Below are 23,414 nucleotides of genomic sequence, written 5' to 3'. Positions count from 1 at the left end.
CTATATATCAGGAAATGTTCTAAGCATTGAAGATACAACAGAAAATAAAACAGGGCTAGAGAAGATACATTTGAGAGGAATTATGAAAGAGGTAGAATTTAGAGCACTTTTTTGAGTGACAATAGAACCACCTATAATTTCTTATTCAAGCAACTAGATGGAGAATGGTGCCATTCACTATGATAAGAAAAACTAATAGACAGGGACAATTTTGTATGCTAGTTCCTTCCTTCCTCCCTCCCTCCCTCCCTCCCTCCCTTTCTTTTTCTTTCTTTCTTTCTTTCTTTCTTTCTTTCTTTCTTTCTTTCTTTCTTTCTTTCTTTCTTTCTTTCTTCCTTCCTTCCTTCCTTCCTTCCTTCCTTCCTTCCTTCCTTTCCTTTCCTTTCCTTTCTTTCTTTCCTTCTTTTTCTTTCCTTCTTTCCTTCTTTCTTTGGAAGAATTTGGTAGATGCAGTTTCAGACACTGAGTTTCAGGTACCCATGACACAATCACACAAAGACATTAATAGGTAATTGGGACAAGGGCCTGGAATTTGGAAGTGGGGTCAGTTCTACAGATAGAATTTGGAATCATCAGCTGAAGACTTGAATAAGGCCATTCACAAAAATTATACAAATAGAAAAGCATAACGTCAGGGGTAGAAGGCTGTGCCTCGGCATGGCTGACGTTTTGTTCTGATTCATCCCTGGCTGATAGGAGAATCCTCAGGACTAACTTAACCTGAACATGGGCCCTAAAACATCATTCTTAGTTCTCTAAACTCTAACTCCTGCTCCATCAGTCCCCACAGTAATGAAGAGCCCTTTGGTGGTTCCAGATCTATCTAAATAATTGTGCCCTTAGTTGTCTACACTGTATCTCAAACTTCCTAGAAGAAACTAGCAACTACCACCACTATGACTCAGCATGTACCAGCACCATGACTCATTCTTTCCAAGGCGCAAAATTCAGGAAGCTAGCCAAAGCGAAAGCTTAAAGCACAACAACATCAATTTAAGAAAAACAATCAAAAGTCTTTTGTTATCATTAGCCTTCCTTGGCTTCAAAAAAGTGGGTTCACAAAGGTGACTGAAGGCATGCACTTATTGGGATCCTTGTACCTATTTGTCCTCAGAAAGCTTGATCCACCTGAAATATCTCCCTGCCCAGAGCATAAGTAGTTCAGAGTGAGTTCACTGCCATTTGGTTAACATGGACCTAGGAAATCATTGAGGTAAGAGCCACAAAATTTGGAGGGCATTTACCAGGATGCTAACAGAAAAAAAAGTAACCCAAATTAAAAAAGATTAATACATAGAAAGTTAGAAAAGCAAACTGGTAAAACAAAATAAGTGTCCCTGTGGAAAGACATTTACATTTATTTATTTCACCACATCCAAAGTCTTATCAGTAATTGAAAATTTATTTTAAAAAAGATGAGTTTAAATTCATATACAATAAAAATTAGTTCCAATTTTCAAGGTTCCCTTTTTCTAACTTATAAAATGATTGACTGTAATAGAGATAAGACTGTGCTAAAATATATTTTCTGTAAAGCAAATAATTATTCAATCTTTCAAGAAGACAATACTCTGAGAATGACAATGACAAAGATAGCTTTTCTTTTCAGTAAAAAAAAAAGTACTATAGCGGACTAAAGTGTTTGCTCTCCAGTTTGAGTTGAACTTTCAACTTGACTATAGCATGTTATATTGAATCCTCGCTCTGTCTACATTAAACTGTCATTTTGTTTTATCAGCTGCTGACATTCCATTTTCTCTGGAATACACATGCTGCTCTTTATGTGGTTACTTCATTGACAGGTGCAAATATTAAACTGCTAAACAATAGCTAGAGGTAAAAATAAATGGCAATATTAATATAAAAGTAGATAGCTTCTTAGGAAGGAAAATATAAATTAACAATTATAAAAATAATCAAAAGTTCTAATTAGAAATAATTTCTTACAAATATTTCTCATTTTAATGAATTTATATATTATATAAAACTGAAAATTCATAAAATTAAGAAATAAGGTTTCTTTTCTTTTTTTTTAAAGATTTTATTTATTTATTTTTAGAGAGGGAAGGGAGGGAGATAGCGAGAGAGAGAGAAACATCAATGTGCAGTTGCTGGGGGTTATGGCCTGCAACCCAGGCATGTACCCTGGTGGGGAATCAAACCTGTGACACTTTGGTTCGCAGCCTGCGCTCAATCCACTGAGCTATGCCAGCCAGGGCAGAAATAAGGTTTCTTTATAACAAGTTATGATTCTTAAATTTGCTCTTTATTTTAAGTACTGAAAATGTTTTTAAAAACATCTAATAAGTATATAATCTTCTAAATTAGGAATCAACTAAATTAGCAATCAATTAGGAAGCCCAGCTTTGTCATAACAGAAGTGCAATTATGTTTATTAACTACAGTAAAGCAATCATATTCCTTGTCACATCTTCTTCTTATTTTCTTGTTAATGAAGGAGTTATTACATTCTTCCATTTCTCCTAATTTCCACAAACATAATTCTTCTGAAACTTTGACTATTCTTTGCAGCCTTAATGCCCCCTTGCCTCTTTCTTTTTTATACCATCAACTACTATTACTTTCAAAACAATCTTTCTAACTCATCCTGAAGAAAGGTGACCTTCTGTCCCTAAAACTTCATTAATCTTGACTTTTATATTAAGATTTTTTGACATCCTAAGCAAACAACTCTTTGAACACCAGTAATGTGTCAGTGTGTGGTGGGTGGTGGGAGAAAGGAGTGAAAAAAACACATGAATGGAGGAGAACCAGTCTCATATTTTTGTAATTCGGAGAGAAGAGACTTGAGAAGTAAGAACATTGAGACTAAAACATAAGGTTGTATACAGTCAAGCACTAATCATTGTGTAGGTGAATAGTCAAAACAAAACATTTACCTAAATATAGCATTAATAAATTTGCTTCTAACAAAATCTTTACACTAGAGAATTCTTTGAAAAATAAGACAAGACTTTCTCATTTGATATGCCCCAAGGGTGCCACTCCATGTTTGCCCAGGGCCTTGGAAATATTTTGGCAGGTGATTGGGCTATGAAGCCCTTTTGAATCCAAGCTGTTCCAGGCCATGTGCACATCTCAGGCATGTCTTCTCAAGGCTTGGAAGCCCACCAAATATGATGTAGGCTTGGCATCTTCACCTGCTTTCAGATCTTCCTAGACTTCATGTTCACTGCAGGAAGTCAGGTATATAGAATCAGCCTACATATCTTCTGTCAAATTATTCAATCTAAAAAATTTGTGATAAAAATTCTTCCATGATGGAAATGGATCAATTAAAGATGGCAAAGCCATTGTTTATAACAGCAAAAAAAAAAGGCATAAACAATATCTCAGGAAGACACCAGTAAATTGATAAAAACTTGGTTAACTAAATTGTGCTACTTCTATGGAGTGAAATACTGCACATGAGTGATTATATACATCCATTGGCATTGAATGAAGTTCCCCCAAATCTTGTTGTGGGTGCAAATCTCTGTCAAGACTTGCCTGAAAGGGGACTTCTGGACAAGATGGAGGTGTAGGTAGACACACTGTGCCTCCTCACAGAATCAAAAGGACAACGATTTAGAAACAAAAAATAACCAGAACTGACAGAAAATTGTTGTATGGAAGTCTGACAAGCAAGGAGTTAAAGAAGAAACATTCATCCAGACAGGTAGGAGGGGCAGAGATAGGCAGTCAGGTGGAGAGGACTCGAAGCAAGGCAGCAGCTGGAAGACCATGGTGGGCAAGGCTGCAGTGGGTGGGCCTGGCAAGGTGGCTGATTTCAAACTGGGTGGTCTCACATTTGCATGTAGATAAACCGGGAGGGACAATTGGGGAGCGAAGCAGTCAGCCCAACCCAGGGTTCCAGTGTGGGGAAATAAAGTTTCAAACCTCTGATTGAAAACACCTGTGGGGCTTGAGGCAGCAGTGGGACAAATTCCCAGCCTCAAAGGAGAGTTCGTTGGAGAGACCCAAGGGTCCTAGAATGTACACAAACCCATCCACCTGGAAATCAGTACCTGAAGGGCCCAATTTGATTGTGGGTAGCTGGGGAAGTGACTGAAAGCTGGCAGAGAGCAGAGCAAGCAGCACTGTTCCCTCTTAGACCCCTCCGCCACATACAGCATCACAACACAGCAATGTGGGTTGCCCTGCCCTGGCAAATACCTAAGGCTCTGCCCCTTACTATGTAACAGGGGTGCCAAGATGAAAAAAATGGCCCAAATGAAAGAACAGATCAAAACTCCAGAAAAAATACAACTAAGTGATGAAGACAGAGCCAACCTATCAAATGCACAGTTCAAAACACTGGTAATCAGGATGTTCACAGAATTGGTTCAGCATGGTCACAAATTAGATGAAAAAATGAAGGCTATGCTAAGTGAGATAAATGAAAATGTACAGGGAACCAGCAGTGATGGGAAGGTAACCGGGACTCAAATCAACGGTGTGGACCAGAAGGAAAACCTAAGCATCCAATCAGAAAATAATGAAGAAACAAGAATTCAAAGAAATGAGGAGAGGCTTAGGAACCTCTAGGACATCTTTAAATGTTCCAACATCCAAATCATAGGGGTACCAGAAAGAGAAGAGGAACAGCAAGAAATTGAAAACTTATTTGAACAAATAATGAAGGAGAACTTTCCTAGTTTGGCAAAGAAAATAGACTTCTAGGCAGTCCAGGAAGCTCAGAGTCCCAAAGAAGTTGGACGAAAGGAGGAACACACCAAGGCACATCATAATTACATTACCCAAGATTAAAATGAAGGAGAGAATCCTAGAAGCAGCAAGAGATAAGGAGACAGTTACAAAGGAGTTCCCATCAGACTGTCAGCTGATTTCTCAAGAGAGACCTTACAGGCAAGAAGAGGCTGGAAAGAAGTATTCAAAGTCATGAAAGACAAGGACCTCTGTCCAAGATTACTCTATCCAGCAAAGCTTTCACTTAGAATGGAAGGGCAGATAAAGTGCTTCCCAGATAAGGTCAAGTTAAAGGAGTTCATCATCACCCAGCCCTTATTATATGAAATGTTAAAGGGATTTATCTAAGAAAAAGAATATCACAAATATGAAGAGTAAAATGATAACAAACTCACAGTTATTAACAACCACACCTAAAACAAAAAACAATAACAAACTAAGCAAACAAATAAAAGAGGAGCAGAATCACAGAAATGATGATCACATGGAGGGTTATCAGTGGGGGAGTGGGTGGAGGAGAGAGGGGGAAAAGGTATGGAGAATAAGCAGCATAAATGGTAGGTAGAAAATAGACAGGGGGAGGTTAAGAATAGTACAGGGAATGTAGAAGGCAAATAACTTATATGTATGACCCATGGACATGAACTAAAGGGGGATAAATGTGGGTGGGAGGGATGTGCAGGACAGAAGGGAATAAAGGGGGAAAATGGGACAACTGTAATAGCATAATCAATAAAACATATATAAAAAAGACTTGCCTGAAAGGATGGTCATAAGGGGTTTTCGATGATTATTTCTGGGTGGCAAGATTCTTTTTTACTTTTCTTCTTTTGAGATTTCCTTTTTTAAAATTTTATTTTAATCACTGACATTTCTTTATTGAGCCAAGTTTGTATAATTATAAACTGTTTTATACAAGAAATTCAGACTTCTGGCTCCCAAATAGGATGCAAAAAATGCTATTTCCAGGCTAACAACAAGAAAAATCCAGATACAGTACAAAATGGCAACCTTTCTTGAACCTATCAGAGAACTGAAGTCACAACCAGGCAACCTGCATTCCAGAGGGATGAGCCTCTCCAAGGAGAGTTATGACCATGAACAGTCTCACCTATAGCAGAAGCAGCACCATGCTAGTAGTTGCAACACAAGCAGGTAAGAAAAATAAGCTGAAATATAAAGAACTATGGAAGGGCAAGTATGGGTTAGCAGAGTGGTCTGAAGTAGCTGGGGCCACATCTTGAAAGAGGAGTTCATGCTCACAGCTCCTAGCTCTTCCAATGGTGGTATAAGGGTCTAAAGTTGTGTATTGAGATCTTTCTAATTTTAATATAAAAATTACTTTTAAAATGTTTATGGCTTATTTAATGTAAACCAGATGGAAATGCTATGTATCTTAATCAGACTACACTTGCACATTCTCACCTAGAGAAAAGACCACCAGAATTATACTCTAGGTTGCTTAGAAACATGTTCACCAATTCTGGTGGCATGAAACCAAATAGGGGTTCATCATATAAAATCAACCATTAGATGAACTTGACTCTATAACAGTTCATGACATTGATTGTAGGTAACTTGTTTTTCTATTCTTGATATTTATATACACTCATATATTCAACAAAGGGAGGAGTCCCATTTGAGATTGGTGAAGGAGATTCTCAAACTATTTTCAAATCTTTAAAAGCGTAAATGAATGTGTACCTTGATTCTGTGATAGAGTTGCACAGGCTAACAAAACTTAAGAATTCTTTAGATTTTGTTAGTATTAAATCAATTCAGTGAGAGATCACTGATTATCTAAGCTTGATCAGATATACAAGTTAAAAGTACTATATAATACATGAATAAATATGAGAAAACAAATAACTTTAAAAGTTCAGGGTTTTTTTTTTTTAAGATTTTATTTATTTATTTTTAGAGAGAGGGAAAGGGGGAGAGAGAGAGAAGAAAACATCAATTGGTTGCCCCTCACACACGCCCCCATACTGGGGACCTGGCCCCACCACCCAGGCATGTGCCCTGACCAGGAATCAAACTGGTAACCTTTCAGTTTTCAGGCTGTTGCTCAACCCATTGAACCACACCAGTCAAGGCTACAATTTCAAGTTTTCTTGTTGAACAAAAATAGATTAAACTGAGGAAAAGGAAGGGTATTAAATGAAGAAAACTTTAAATACCACCATCCATTAAAATACATTTATAAAAAAACTTGATATGTTTCATAACTTACAGAAACATACCCTTAGATTAGGGTTTGAGGATAAAGCTGCAAACTGGAGACTCTAGGCCTGAAGAAATCAGGGCCGGAGAAACTGACAAATTGGCAGTGCTAGATCCCAAGAGGGTAACCAACAGTCCAATACCAGTGTCGAAAGCTTGGGCTACCTCGAACCTAATTCTGGCCTTTAGTATCAACGCGAAGTAGTTCTATATAATAGAACTCGTAGCACCCAGCAACAGAATTGACATCTGCCATAATGGCAGTTAGGATGAGTGACAACATATCAAATTGTTCGGTCTTCTTGGGGGTAAGACCCATGTCTGGGCCATGTCAGGACTCTGGCCAAATAACCTGCTGTTAAGACTGGCCTCAACTCCTAATTGGGAACTGGAGAGAAACCCACAGCTGAAACCCTGGCAGATACAATAAAGCAACACCACGCAGTGTGGGATAAGATGGCTGCTTTGTGTGCTCCTGAAAGTCATGGATGACATTTCTTCTGCTGCCACCACAGTGACATTACATGTGGTGAGGACCTAGCAGCTGCTCCCATGACTGAAAATGTCTAGGGAAGAATAATAATTGACACCAATCTAAAATTCATCTTTTCCTGATTTCCATGGTAATATCTTAGGTCCTTAAGTTAAATGATACTGAAATATCATAAATTCTCCAAATAAAATGTTATAATCATCCTCCAGCAAAATAAATAAGAGACAAAGCATAAGCCTCTGAGTGGTTTTGCAAATAAAAATTTTCATTTATGCAAGTAGTAAACATTATTTTCACTAAAATATTTTCAGTTCCAAATATACTGAAAGTATTCAATTTACCATCAAACTACTCAGAATAAAATACTGTAGAAACAGCCATCTTTTTTTAAGTGGGATATTATTCAGATTTTTAATTTTAGTTCTCTGAGAGCAGAATCTAAAGATGAACTCATTTTTATGGTAAACAAAAATTTTGATTTTAAAATAAAACAAGTAATTGTAATATATGATTTCAATTATCTGTATATTTTAAAGCTATTCATATTATGAGACAAAGATCCAGTATAAAGGAAATTCTTTTGTGTCAACACAATCTATCAAAATACAATAAATATTTTTTGACAACCTCTGAAGACCATGCACGTGCACAGATGTCCTACCTCTGTATTTCTGTGCCCTCCCCTCACCCTGTGGCCAAATTAACAACGAGCAAAAATGCTGGCTTTCCACAATGCTCTGCAGAACTATTAACTGCCTACTTTATCAAACCCAGCCAAGGGGAAAAAAGAATAAAATAATAAAACAATGAACATATTACATTATTTTCTTGTCAGGTAGCATTTATTTTGAACTTCATGTGCAATTTAGTCAAATAAATAGGCTGTAGAGGAGAGGAATGGAAGTTCCAGAAGAAAAGATTCTTCCTTCCCTACCTAGCCTATAATACTATATACCCATAATAATAATTCTATATCCTGTAAGAGAAATTTTTCAAAAATTACTAGCTGGTATGGTGACTATGGTTATAATTGCAAAACTATTGCAAAAATATTTCATCTAATGATTCTTTAGTGAAAAGAATAATGCTCTAGAGTTTTTATTAAAATCTTATATAATATATGGATTGCTTTGTATTACATGAACTTTAAGAATAGGAACACGATTCACTTTGTCTCTTGTCCCATTTCCCACACAGAAGGGTGCTGATGCTTTCCGCAGATCTAAGCACACACCATATGTTCCATCAGCATACACCAGGTTACCCCATGGAAGGTCAGAAATCTTCCAGGGAAGCATTCAGTGGGTGCGACCTTAATTAACGAATTACCCTGGCTGGGGGGTTGGGATAGGGGAAACCTGGAAATGCAATTTAACCTTGATATGTGAAACCTTAGTATTTGAAATGTTTTACAGATATCAAAAAATAAACTTTGCACAAAAACACTGTACAAATACAAATTTCAAGTTGTGAAATCGTTCATAAATAGAAATCAGACAGCAATGTTCATATCACGTTTTTCAGACTGACTAAACACTCAGTTTATCACTGTGTACTCCACTGAGTGAAGCATGTGTGCTGTTCCCACCAAATGACACAGATTTCAAGAAAATAAGTATGATTAATTGGATAAGTTAAATGACTGATTTAAAAGTTCCTGCAGCATGCTCTCCATTTGGATATTTACACATAGTAAGTATAAAACTTTTAAAGTAATTTTTAAGATGTCCAGCTACCTGAATATAACAAAATATTTAAAAGAAAGAAATAAAAAACTTATAACCATAGTGCATATATATATAGTTAATCTATAGTGAAGAATGGATCACAGGGGAAGGTGCTATAAGAGAGCCCTTATAATACAGAATTATTGTTAACAACAGATGTATATATGCTAGTAATAATGATGAACTAGAAAACTATATTGCACTATAACATCAAGTTAATTAATATAAAGATGTAAACACCAGCTTATGTCATTTCTCCCCTTCCCTCACCCAATTTTTACTTATTGTTATATATTAACTTCAGAGTCTACCAGCTGACAAAATGTACTGCTATGTTTTGGAAACCGCAAGATAACCATCATTACAATCAGAAGGAAAAACTTTTACACTAAGAGAAAGTTCTATTGAATTGTCACCTTCTCAGAGATCATGTCTGCCTTTGTCTCTCCTTACTGTGCATTTTCTGTGGGTAAGAACAGGCAGTATTTCTGCCCCTTGTGGCTGTGATTTTGGAAACTCAATTTCAATCTGTAAATTGAGGACACTGGAGTTTCTAAACTGGAATTGCAGGATTTAGTTACAGCCCTGGGCTTGCTGTAGGGATGGGGGCAGCTCCCCCTGTTGCTGCCATATCAGGCTTGGAGGACCCAGTCGCTCTGTCCCAGCTGCCAACTCAGCTCAGCAGCCCCACATTCATCGCAGAGCCTTGGAGCACAGAACCCTGGCAGTCGACCTGACTTCTGGCAGCTGACAGAGCCTTCTGGAGCAGGATGCTGCCTTGATCATAGGTTTACTAATCCAAGGCTTGGACTAGAGCCCCTCACCCAGTATGGCTGGTCTCTTTGCCCATTCAGCAGGCAGCACTGCTGGGGCAGGATTCTTTTTCTGTGTGTTTATTTGTTTTTGTTTTGTTGTTCTTTGTGTGTGTGTGTCATTGAAATTAAGAACAAACTGACAGTAACCAGAGGGGAGGTAAGAGGGGACAATGGGAACAAAGAGGGAAGGGTTTTCAGGAACACGTATAAAGGACACATGGACGAAACCAAAGGGGAGTAGGATCAAGGGTGGGAAATAGGAATGGCTGGGGTGGGGGGAGTAGTGGGGGAAAATGGAGACAACTATACTTGAACAACAATGAAAAATGAGGAAAAAATAAATTAATTTTAAAATTAAAAAAAAACTCCTTAAGACCTGGATCTAAAAATCTTACTTCTAGAACCCAAGCACTGGTCATTCATGTGTCAACTTTCCCTCTAAATGCTTTTCTCCTCCTGAGGAATTACACTGGTTTCCAGTTGTCTATACTTCCCAACTTGCTGCAAAATGGAAATGCTTTTAAAAGGCAATGCTTTTTCTCAACTCCTGGGGAGTGACTTCCACTAATATAACACCCTGTCCTCTCTCTACCTGCTGTCTCACTCCTCTGCTGGGTACAAGCAGTGAGCCATCTGCCTGGGAAGTTGGCATGAGAGGCCTAGATCTTTCTGTGCTTGTTTGGAGCAAAGATGATACAGGATGACGGTTCTGCTCTGCTCCTCCATGCCCTGAATGTTAGGGAGGTAGATTCTGTTCCCTGTAGAAGAAGAAGAATGTGGGAACATCTAGAAATAAGACTGAGTGTGGGAAATCAAAACATGCAGGTGGAGGGACTCTCTATGAAGTGTTACGTGTTGGCAAAATGAGTCACCAATTGGCTTCTAATCTTTCTGAGAATCAATGTGGAAAGGGAGTCTTGACTAGTGACACAATTCACAGTGTCAACAGGAAAGATCAATTGCTCAGAGAAAATACAACTATTCCTCTAACTAAGGGCAGAAGAAAGTTCCCCACAGGACCATCCTAAAGGGAGGCATTGTGTAATGCCGTGAGCAGTGCCTCAGCAATGTCAACACAACAAGCCATGTTGAATTGAACATCACCAAGCTACTTCTTGACATGCCCTTTATGTAGATCAACAGTATTGCTGCAGATCCAGCAAAAGCAGCTCTGATTATTTTGGATGAAAGTGAATAGAGACAGCAATAGCAGATAATTCCTGCATGCATGGCTCTAATAGTATGAGTCAATACAGGCATCTATTTGGAAAACTATAAGCAAACATTCTGTATACCTGCATGTCCTTCAGGGAAACTTTGGTAAGCTTCTGATAGATATTGGGCAGTAATGAGTTAGAGATTATATGCCCTAGAAAGTGGTTGGAATATGGCTTCTCTATCCTGATAATTTAAAAGAAATCTACTATGGCTTAGTGCCTAAGCTAAATAAATCACTGAGCTGGGGATAGCAGTGGCATTCTCTTGGGTAAGTAACAAGGATGTATTGGTGTAGAGAAGAGCAGCCAGAACCCCTGCCCAGATGTGTACAAGGAGTAGGGAGAATCAGGCGTATTGAGACTGCTGATCTTGTTAATGCGGATGTGAGGTATGATGTGTGGATGCACTATCGCTAACAGAACAGGGGCCCCTGCACAGATGAGGGTGTCTCAGGGTGTGGCCATGTGAGCAGTTCTTACCACAGGTTGCTCTTGCTTTAAAGATTTTGTTGGAGTCTTAACTCTTTTGGTCTTAACATGCGCTGAACTGATGGAGGCAGAACGTAGCCTCGAAATGGTTCCTCTCCTGGATAAAATCTTGGGTCGTGAGGACCATGGCAATAAAGTAGCCTTTTTTCCTTCGAGTGATCTTGCGCTCTGGCACACAAAAAGAACCAACTTTGTTATTCTCATTTTATTCTTCAGATTTGTGTCCCTTTCTTTTCCTCCTTTGTTCTGAGCTGGAATTGCAGGGTTAAAGTTTTCAGTCTCAAAGGACCAGGATCTGTTATTGTTCTCAGTCCCACAATCCCCCTGGCCTGATTAAATTTGCAATTTGGACTCCTCCCACCCCGTCCCCACCTCCTCCCGTTGATGCTAATGTACAGAGAAAAACATACCATCAGATCAATGTTTTCTGGCAGCACCTGGAAAAGTGGAATGGAGTGATGTCGTAGCTTGAGAATTGTATCTTATTTGTAAGAAGGTGGGGGAGGGGAATAAAAGCTAGGAGGAAAGGGACAGGAATCTGAGGAGAGGGCCTTGTGCCTGAGGATCAGTACAGGAGGGTGATACCTTTCACTCTCCTCCCAGGAGATACCTTTCCCTCTTATGCCAGGTTTGCTTTCTTGGCTGCTTACACTCACTCTTTCCTTCTTACTTCTCTCAACATAAGTCTCCTGGTCCCTCATCCACACTTCTTGACTCACTGTCAAGCATCTTCTCTTTCAAACTCAGATGTTTGCTATGCATACCAAACCCCATATGCTATGTGTAGATTCTTCAACCCAAATGCCAAAACAAGAGAAGCACAAAATAAAATAAAGAACTTAAGTACAAACCTTGACACTTATGCTCTCTAACTTTTTTCTCATTTCCATTTCTTCTTTATGTTTATTAATCTGTGAAATTAAAGGCCCATATCATTTGTTATCATTTGCAAAGATTTAAAAAAGGAATTTTCTGTAAAACTTCCTATAACAATGAAAGAGTATCTTAAACCATTAGACTAACAAAACCACTGTGGGAAAATAAGTTAAAATGTTGAATATGAATTAGAACACAAATTTGTATATAGAAAAAAGCATTTAAAAGAAGTAAACAGGAATAGACAAAATTGTAAATATTTAAAGTCATTAGCATTTGTTTATGGCTTTAAGTATAATAGAAATTATAGAGAAACATGCATGGTTTGCTAATATGGTGATAATTTGTTTCATGTATTACTAAAATAGCTATAAAATTCAGGCCAAGATTTTTTAGGAGAAAATTCAGATAATTTAGTAGTCAAACTTCAATAATATAATGAAGTCTATTATAGTTTCCAGGAATAAAACACATTTTATCAATATTTTTTTAAATGTGAGATATAATTGACATATAACATTGTATTAATTCTAGGTATACAACATAATGATTCAATATTTTTATATATTGCAAAATGATCATCACAAAAAGTCTAGTTAACATCCATTACCACACAGTTACAATTTTTGTCTGTGAAAATTTTTAACATCTACTCTCTTAGCAACTTTCAAATATATAATACAGTATTATTAACTATAGTCATCTTGCTGTACAACCCCATGAATTATTTATCTTGTAACTGGAAATTCATGCCTTTGACCTTCACCCATTTCACCCACGCTTACTTCCCACCTCTGGCAACCACCAATCTGTTCTTTGTATAAGTTTATTTGTTTTAAATCCTCACACGAGGACATTTTTCATTGCTTTTTCTTTTAGAGAGGGAGGAAGGAAAAGAGGGAGGGAGAGAAAGAAACAGTGATACAAGAGAAAAGCATTGATCGGTTGCAGCCCACACACACCCAGACCAGGCCTGAATACACAACCCAGGCATGTGCCCTGACTGGGAATCAAAACTGCAACTTTTTGGTCACAGGTCCACACTCCAATCAACCACACCGGCCCAAGCAGTATTTTTTTTTCTGCTTTTGCTTTAGATCCCACACAAATTGAAATCATGTAGTATCTATCTTCCTCTATCTGTCTTACTTTACTTCATATAATTTCCTCAAAGTCCATTCATATGGTCACAAATGGCAAAAAATATATTATTAATATATTCTTCAATAATATTAAGATTTTTAATAATATTAATTTATAAGTAATGCCAGTGATTTAATCTCAGGTAATCTTATTATGAAATTAAACAATGATGGTAAAGAAATATAACCATTAATCTCATTGGTGTCTGAACATCAGCTATAATGTACTTTCAAAAATATCTCTTCTCTACTGATAGATCAGAATTCAATAGAACACAACTCTTGTCTCCCGAAATCTGGGGATCTGGGAGGACAGTAACTGATGTCCATTAAGGACTATGTTTAGGTGATCTCAGTGGGTTTAAATTCAAGGAGAATGTTACAATTCACCTCCAATATAATGGTTTAAAAATAACTTTCTCCATACCTCTATAAGAAATTTCTAGAAATATTGAATAAACCATCCCTCATAAGTATTTATTGAGTGCATATCATATGTCAGATACCATCCTAGGTGTCAAATGTACAGTGATAAACAAAATACATAATAAAGATCGATAAAGGTGGGGCTGACTAATTTAGATGAAGTGGCCAAAAAAGACCTCTTCTGAGGTGATGACTTTTGGCTGAGATCAAAAGAATGAAACAAAGTAACCATAGGGAATATAGTCAATAATATTTTAATAACTGGACTTCCGGCCAAGATGGAGGCATAGGTAGATACACTTTGCCTTCTTGCACAACCAAAAGAAAGACAACAACAAATTTAAAAACAAAAAACAACCATAATTGACAGAAAATTGAACTATATGGAAGTCTGACAACCAAGGAGTTAAAGAAGAAACATTCATCCAGACCAGTAGGAGGGGTGGTGTCAGGCAGCTAGGTGGAGAGAACTCACAGCAAAGCAGCAGCTGGAGGACTGGGGTGGGCAAGGTGGCAGCTGGAAGACTGGGCAATCCCACATTTGCATGTGGATAAACCAGGAGGAATGACTGGGGCAAAAGACAGACCACACAATTCAGGGTTCTAGTGCAGGGAAACAAAGCCTCAAAACTGCTGACTGAAAAAGCTGTAGGGGTTGCAGCAGTGAGAGAAACTCCGACCCTCACAGGAGAATTTGTTGGAGAGACCCACAGGGTCCTAGGACATATACAAGCCCACCCACCAGAAGAATCAGCACCAGAAGGGTCCAATTTGCTTGTGGGTAGCAGGGGAAGTGACTGAAAGCTGGACAAGAACTGAGCAAACAACATTGTTCCCTTTTGGACCCCTCCCCCACATACAGTGCTACAATGGAGCAAAGAGGGTTGCCCCACCCTGGTGAATACCTAAGGCTCCACCCCTTACTATGTATCAGACATGCCAAGACAAAAAAAATATGGTCCAAATGAAAGAACAGATCAAAGCTCCAGAAAAAATACAACCAAGTGATGAAGAGATAGCCAGCCTATCTGATGCACAGTTCAAAACACTGGTAATCAGGATGCTCACAGAAATGGTTGAGTATGGTCACAAAATAGAGGAAAAAGTGAAGGCTATACAAAGTGAAATAAAGGAAAATGTACAGGGAACCAACAGTGAAGGTAAGGAAACCAGGACTCAAACTAACAGTTTGGAGCAGAAGGAAGAAATAAACATTCAACCAGAACAGAATGAAGAAACAAGAATTCAAAGAAATGAGGAGAGACTTAGGAACTTCCAGGACAACTTTAAACATTCCAATATCTGAATCATAGGGGTACCAGAAGGAGAAGAGGAAGAGAAGAAATTGAAAACTTGTTTGAACAAATAATGAAGGAGAACTTCCCCAATATGGAAAAAGAAATAGACTTCCAGGAAGTCCAGGAAGCTCAGAGAGTCCCAAAGAAGTTGGACCCAAGGAAGCACACAGCAAAGCACATCATAATGACATTACCCAAGACTAAAGATAAAGACAGAATGTGAAAAACATATCCACCCTCACCCTAGGCCTCCAAAGATCTCATGCCATTATAGCATCAGCTTAATTTTGGATCTCATTATCTTAGTCAGGTTCAGGTGCACATGAGGCTCTTTGAGTACAGTCTACCTTGATCTGAAGACCAGAAACTACAGACACAAGTTATCTGAACCCCAAAGCTAACACACCATGGTGGAAGACAGGATAAGTACTAGAGGCCCTCCCCTTGGGTCTTGGGTTTATCTGTTCCCACCAGAAATATAAGATGGTTCTTAGGCACAGAAATTTAGTCATACATTTTTTTAGAGTAAATGTCTGGGTTGGATTACCAAAATGATCGTTTTCATACTTAGTGGCCTTGTTACATGTATTAAGCCTGGGATGACTTGAAGCATGACTTAGGAGGAATTCAGGCAACAAGGAGCCCAGTTTTGGAACTCAGGGCCAATTGTAACAACCAGTGTTGTGCCCCTAGAATGAGGGGCTAGAGCAATCTTTGTAACTCCTTTGTAACTCAAGTCTGTATTGTTCCTAGAAATAAGACGTATGGGGATGACACAGATGAAAAGTCAGTTAATGGTAAGAGTTCAATTATGGTATTTTCCTGATGAGGACTCTTTTTTTGTTAGCTTCAAGATAAATCAAAGTACAGGCTTAAAATTTATGTGTAAAAATCAGTGGCATTTCTGTACACTAACAATTAATTATCTCAAAAAAAAAGAAAATGGCCTCATATACAATAGTATCAAAAACAATAACATATTTAGGAATAAATCTTACCAAGGAGGTGAATAATCTCTACAATAAAAACTATAAAATATTGATGAAAGAAATTAAAGAAAACATAAATAAATGGAAAGATATCCCATGTTGATGGATTAGAAGAATTAATATTGTTAAAATGTCAATACTAAAAACCATCTATAGATTCAATGGAATCTCTATTAGGATTCCAATGACAGTTTTTAAAGTAGTAAAAGCAGTCCTAAAATTTATATAAAATCATAATAGGCCCCCCAAAAGCCAAAACAATCCTAAGGGAAAAAATACAAAGCTGGAGGTATTATGCTTCTTGATGACAAACTATATACTAGTTTCTGGTCTTCAAACTATATTATAAAGCATAGTAATCAAACCAGTATGGTGCTAGCATAAAAACAGATATATAGACCAATCAAACAGAACCAAGAGCTTGGAAATAAACCCATACATAGGTGGTCAACTAATATTTGACAAGGCAGCCAAGAATACTCAATGGAGAAAATATGCTTCAATAAATGGTGCTGGGAAAATTAGATATTCATGAGTAAAAGAATAAAACTAAGCCTCTACCTTAAACCACTCACAAAATTAAATTTAAAGAATTAAAGACTTAAATGTCAGACCAGAAACCATAGAACTCCTAGAAGAAAACATATGGGGAAAGCTTCTTAACATAGGTCTTGGCAATAATTTTTGGATATGACACTCAAAGCACAACAAAAGCAAAAGTAAACAAGTGGGATGACATTAACTTGAAAAGCTTCTGCACAGCAAAAGAAACAGTCAACAAGATAAAAAAGCACCTATAGGAGTATATATTTGGAGATCATATATCTGCTAAAGGGTTAATATCTAAAATATACAACTCAATATCAAAGCTGCAAATAACCCAATTATAAAATGGGCAGATGATCTGAGTAGACATTTTTTTCAAAGAAGATATTAAAATGGCCAACAGGCTCTCAATGCCACAAATCATCAGGGAAACCCAAATCAAAACCACAATGAGATATCTCCTCACACTTGTTAAAATAGCCGTCACCAAGATACAAGGGATAACTACACAAGGGATAACTAGTGTTGACAAGGATGTGGAGAAAAGGGAACTATTGTGCACTGCGGTGGGAATATAAACCGGTGCAACCACTGTGGAAAACACTATGGAGATTCCTCAATAAATTTAAAACTAGAACTACCATATAGCCCAGCAACTCCATTCCTGGGGATTTATCTGAAGGAATCAAAAAACATTAACTCGAAAACATGTATGCACCCCATGTTCATTGCAGCATTAGTTCCAACAGTCAGGACATAGAAACAACCTATGTGTCCATCAATAGACAAAAGGATAAAGATGATGTGGTACATATATACAATGGACTATTAGCCATAAAAAAAATGAAATTTTGCCATTGTAACAGCATGGATGAACCTTAAAAGCATTATGCCGAGTGAAATAAGATAGAGAAAGACAAATCCCTTATCATCTTACTTATAGTGAAATCTTAAAAAAACAAACAAACCCAGAACTCACAGACACCAACAAGGAGCAGATTGGTGGTTGCCAGAGGCAAGGGATGGAGAGGGCAAACTGGGTAAAGTTAGTTGATAGGTACAAACTTCTATTTATAAAACAAATGAACCCTACAGATGTAATGTACAGCATGGTGACTATAGTTAATAACATGTATTGTATATTTGTAAGTTGTTAAGAAAATCAATCTTAATAGCTATAACAAAAAATGTTAACTATATGTGGCAATTTATATTAATTAAACTTATGGTAACATTTTGCAATTTATACATATATTAAATCATTTTGTTATACACTTAAAATTAATATGTTATATGCCACTAAGAGTAGGAATCACAGGAAAATATAAAATTATTTCACATGCTTCCATTAAAACCAATCAAAGGATATTTTATTGTTTGCCTATTCTTATTGAATCATGCCTTTTTACTATTAGCTCTATGACTTTTAAATTAGGCTTTTAATAGGCCAGAAAATAAAATATGTAGGCAAGCATGGAACAAAAACCCTTCAGTGAGAAAGGTTTTTAATTTTTACAAAATGACTCCGGTTACTCCACTTTCTCCCACTCCTCCATCTAGGCACAATAAAAAATCTTCCTATCTGGAATAAAGCGCTCTGGCAAGAAACAAAGGAAGTCCAAGTAGCCACAAAGCCAGCTTCCCTACCAGTGAATAGAAAAATGTCTTGAGGGGGGTAATGGGTGCCAAATAGTAACCTGGCTGGGCCCAAAGATATGCCATGGAAACCTTGGTCATAAGCTCACTCCCTCCACTGAAAACATGGACCCCCCAAACTAGTTCTGAGGTACTGAGGCTCTTGTGTTGCTGTGAGGTTTGTGATGAAAGATCTTGCTGCTTGGCAACAAGTGGGTTCAACAAACTTCTAAACAACAAAATAAAAGGTGGTTGGTTCCCCTGTGGGCAGTAAAACAGCACCAGTTAACTGCTTATAGTTGAAATAAAGAGGAAAAGTGGTTAAAAAACTATGGGGTCTGTTCCTAGTATAAGCACAAACTTCCAGATTAAGTAGTTTAATTTCTTGTCTAATGCTGCTAACAAACTGACTGACAACATAACATTTGTTTCACCCTCTGGAACAACACTTTCCAGTTTAATGACAACATGCACATTTAGTTGTTTTCAGAAGCAACTCCTGGAATTTGGAAAGAAGAGGATGGGATGGGACAGAGGAGATCCACCAAGTATACACAAATGGTGAAGCTGATTTTTATATACCAGGTACTTAAAAGTAAAGGGCTCAAAATAACATGTTCGTTAACACATGGTTTCTGTGACTAGCTGACCATCATTTTTTTCCTCGCCTGCATTCACAAGTTGGTTTCATAGAAGGCTTTATTGTAGTCCGGGAGCATTGTTTTGCATTAATTTCTATGACAAGGAACCCAAAACACATGGTGCTGAGAGTAACAAAACAGAGTTAGAAAAACAGTCATGACTTGGCACAAAGTGTGACAAGCTGTAAAAAGGGGAATGTTTCAATATCTGAAGTGGTGTTGATTTCCTATGAACAACCTTTTCTCTTCTAAACAGTATCATATTCTTTTCAAGCACATTTAGAACGCAAGTCAAGCTGTGTTTTATTTTTGATTATAATAAACACAGTCAGTTTACTGTAACAAAGACGTACTAATCCTAATCAGTTGAAAGCCAAAGTACAACCCCATAAACTGGGTGGGGGGGGCCTGGGGGCGGGCAGTGAACTGATAAAATAAAAGACCAGCCGTCTGGAAAGTTCTCTTAAAAGAACATAAAAAGGCAGTGTTTTCTTATGAGACTAACACAGAATGCCAAAATATCTAACAGGGTCCTGTTTTTGTTGTCACTTATGGCAATTTGTAACTAAAAATAGCAATCCTTCAAAATATTGAGCTCTCATATTTGTTCTTTTCTTCTCCATACTAAAATTCAAAAGTTTTGTACACTGCTTTAAATTATAGTAGTATTTATATAAGACTCTTCTACATAGTAAGTATATTTATCATTGTACTACTCAAGTGATCATTTTAAAATGTTTATAATTATGCATGCACTTAGATTATTGATAAAGTGAAAATGAATAGATCACAAAACAGTTACAAACACAGTTTATAAAACTTTCATGATTAAATTCCTGAATTCCAATTTATTAGGAAATAATGTAAATTGCCTTACCATTTCTTGAACTAATAATTTTTCAGCATCAAGCTCAAGCCTTAATTTGTCTCTACCATCAGCTAACTGAAATGGAACATTACATTTTGATTAAAAAACAGAACAGCTGAATTTACCCTTCAAAAAATTTAGTGAAATATATTTTCATTCTGAATATGAGAAAAATGAATCCCGATATTTTTAAAGAAAAAATTGAATGTCTACAGATTGCCATGTAATAATAATATATTACCATATAATTATTGTATTTTTGTCACAAAGCAAGCAAAATATACACAGAAAATGCCAATTTATTTACAACCTTCCTCACCTCATCCCCAAAATGTGATACCAATACATAATAAAGCAAGCCCTAGTTTGTGAAAAAGAGCAATTTACTCTTTATAGAGCCCATTTCTTATTTTGGGTTTTTGTGCTATATTCCTATGCATATCAAGCCATGTTTCATTCAATTAAAAAAGCTATGAGTAATATACTGCAGTGCCACTCTGCTCCTGACTTACCCAGTATTTTAAATTTATATGTAGTGTATACACTGAATACACCATTCATTTCAATTAATTCCTATATTCATTAATTTAATGAACATGTAGGAAATGCCTTTTAGATGCCTGACATTTGTTCAGCTTGGAAGTTTGAAAATGAACTAGAGCAGATCCCTTCCCTGGCAGCATCAGCAGTGTGGCAGGAGAGCAATGTGAAACGACTATAAAACATAAGAACAAATGCGAAATAAAACCTTTGGGTAGTGAAAAAGCATAAAAATCCACGTAACTAGCAACCATAATTATAACAAGATATGCCATTCCTGGTGTTAACTTCACATAAGTAGTCATTGACAAGGGTCTTGAAAAATAAGTAGAAGACTTATTTTTCCAATAGGAAAAAATTTCCAACAAGTTGGAGAAGGAGGAAGGTGGAGAAAACAGCCAACAAAACAGCAGTGCAAAGAGACAAGCATGGGGTAATGGAGGAATTTGGAACCCTTTGGTGTTGTGAGACCCATTGCTTACACACAGAAAAGTCAGGAAATGATGGAAGAAGGAGAGTCAGGGTAATATTATGGGGGGCTGTGCTCACGACAGTTAGGATGGAAAGGCAGAATGATGCAATGATTCTGGTTCAAATCAAAGTTCTGCCCCTCACCAGCTGTGTGGGTAAGCTAATTCTATGCTTCAAGCTCTAGTTTTCTCATTAGGATGTAAAATTAGGATGATAAAGAGTTATTGTGGAAAGAATTTGAAATAGCAAATTTAAAAGTGTTTAGTTGTTCCTGACATTTAAAAATCACTCAGTACATTTTGGGGGTAGCCTGGTTTTATAATGAAGACAGTGGGAAACCATTGAAGGTTTCAGCACATTAGATTAGGGTATAGATAACCATGGAGGCAGTGTGGAAGCTAGGTTTGAAAAGGAAGGAGAATGGAGACAAAAAAATGAAGACTCTGTGGAAATGATGAGGACCTCAACCAAATCTATGCAATTGCTGTTGCAGAGAAAGAGGATTTGACATAAATGTCGGAAGGAAAGTCTATAGACCTAGTTACCAATTAGATATGAGATATGAAAGAGAGAGTAGAGAAGGACTCTGGATTTGTCATCTGGTCCCCTGGGTGGATGGCAATGTCATTACTTTAAATGAGGAGCATGGCAGAGTCCATATTTGAGGGGTGATGAGTTCAAGTTTTGACATTTTTCAGCAAATATTTTTGAGGGCAACATAAATAAACAACAAGACAGTTCTTGACTTGCAGGGAGCTGACAGTCCTGAGAGTGTAGGAGAATGGAGGGGTCCCTAATTACCATAGGGGATGGATGGGGACCTTTAAAGAAGTCTTTCCAGTGCAAGTAACATTCAAACTGAGGATGAGGATAGAGTTGAAATTAAGGAGGTGGTGTTTAGGGAAAACCTGAAGCAGGACAGAAAGGTTTAGAAGTTACTGGTAAGCAGATGTGCCAGTTATGCAAGAGTCTGAAGTCAGCCAGAAAAAAGACCAAGGGTTAATAGAATCTCCAAGAGTAGTATTTCAGTGGAAGATGGAGGAGAGGAAGCCACTGACAGATTGCTTTGGAAGGGATGAAGAAAGTATGTGAAAGATCAGAAGTGAGCATTGCTGTAGAGGGTGCATGTGATGTGGGGCATGGTTTTATCATGTACAACAGAAAATTCCATAAGGAAAAAGATTGGAAATGATTAAGGACAATCAGAATAATCTCATTGTGGCCTGATCAACAGGAAAAACTACCAATGGGGGGTGAAGAGGGGGCTGGTTTTCTTATAAATGATACTTGAAGAACAGTGAAGGGCAATGGCTTTGAAAGGCACCAGAGAGAAAAAAGCTGATGAAGAAAGGTCCCAGAAGAAAATAAGGAAGAGATGGAGTTAGGCAAACAAGTGGAAGGAGGAATGAAGGCAAAGAAGGATGTCCCCTCTTCTGATGACAAGGGGTAAATGTAAACTAAGTGACAGAGTAAGAAATTACCAAGGAGAAAAAAGAAAATCCAGTGTCCATCATGTTCTCTGGAATCAGGGAGTAGTGCAGAGGAATGGGGTACTGGAGTTGAGAAAAGCAGTGAAGCCTGGAAGAGCTGTAGTAGGCAGTAAAAAGGGTGCTAATTAGATCCACGTGAAGTGATAGCAGAGGGAGGGCCCAGCTACCCTGAGTTGAAACAAGGTATGTTTGCAATGTTACCAAAAGACAAGGATGGAGTTGTCTTCAGCAGCATAGGGCAGTCCCGGACCAGGGCTGGAGAACACTGGGGACTGGCTAGATGAGAACCTCTCATCTAGGGGGGTGAGAAATGTGGTTGAAGATGTGGGAGGTTGACAGCAGATATTCAGAAAATAAAGGAATGAGAGGGGTGGGAGGAAAGGAAAAGATTTTGTGTGGAGCCATTCATACCTTGGTCTGGAAAGAAGTGTCATTAAGCTCCCAATGGGGGTCAATTACCGGCAAACATGAAGGTCAGTAGCCCCAATCCTGCCTGCTTTCTCATCAATATTGTCCTCTCTGTTGTTCTTTTACCCTCATTCTTCTCTTCACTGACACACTTTAAAAACACACCTTCAACCCCATTTCACCCTCCAACTGCTCCCCACCTCTCCCTGGCCATCTACAGCTGAACTTCTAGAGTGTCCATGCTTACTGCACCCCACTTCTTGGCTGCTTCCACCATCCCAGTAAAATGACTCTCATTCATGTGACCAAGGTCATTTTGTTACCAAAGCTAAATTGTCCAGTTTTCCCTTTTTGGCCTTTAGCACACCTGGCCTGTAGGCAACATTTGATGTCTTGTGAGTGTTTCCTTC

The 23,414-nt window shown here is 37.7% G+C and overlaps 1 protein-coding gene across 1 annotated transcript in view; it reads right to left on the bottom strand.

The window, feature by feature from the left end:
- Positions 1 to 23,414, bottom strand: part of CUNH10orf67 (chromosome unknown C10orf67 homolog) — a 97,735-nt gene that overhangs the window by 30,137 nt on the left and 44,184 nt on the right. Inside the window, 3 exon segments of the mRNA XM_045857712.1 lie at positions 11,666 to 11,842; positions 12,526 to 12,585; positions 20,105 to 20,170. Of these exon segments, the coding sequence (XP_045713668.1) occupies positions 11,666 to 11,842; positions 12,526 to 12,585; positions 20,105 to 20,170 (303 nt within the window).

The sequence above is a fragment of the Phyllostomus hastatus genome, unplaced genomic scaffold, assembly GCF_019186645.2.
Source record: "Phyllostomus hastatus isolate PE091 unplaced genomic scaffold, TTU_PhHast_1.1 phas_scaffold_1674, whole genome shotgun sequence".
Lineage (NCBI taxonomy): Eukaryota > Metazoa > Chordata > Mammalia > Chiroptera > Phyllostomidae > Phyllostomus > Phyllostomus hastatus.
The sequence above is the reverse complement of the archived record's forward strand: the minus strand, read 5'-3'. Positions and strand labels throughout refer to the sequence as shown.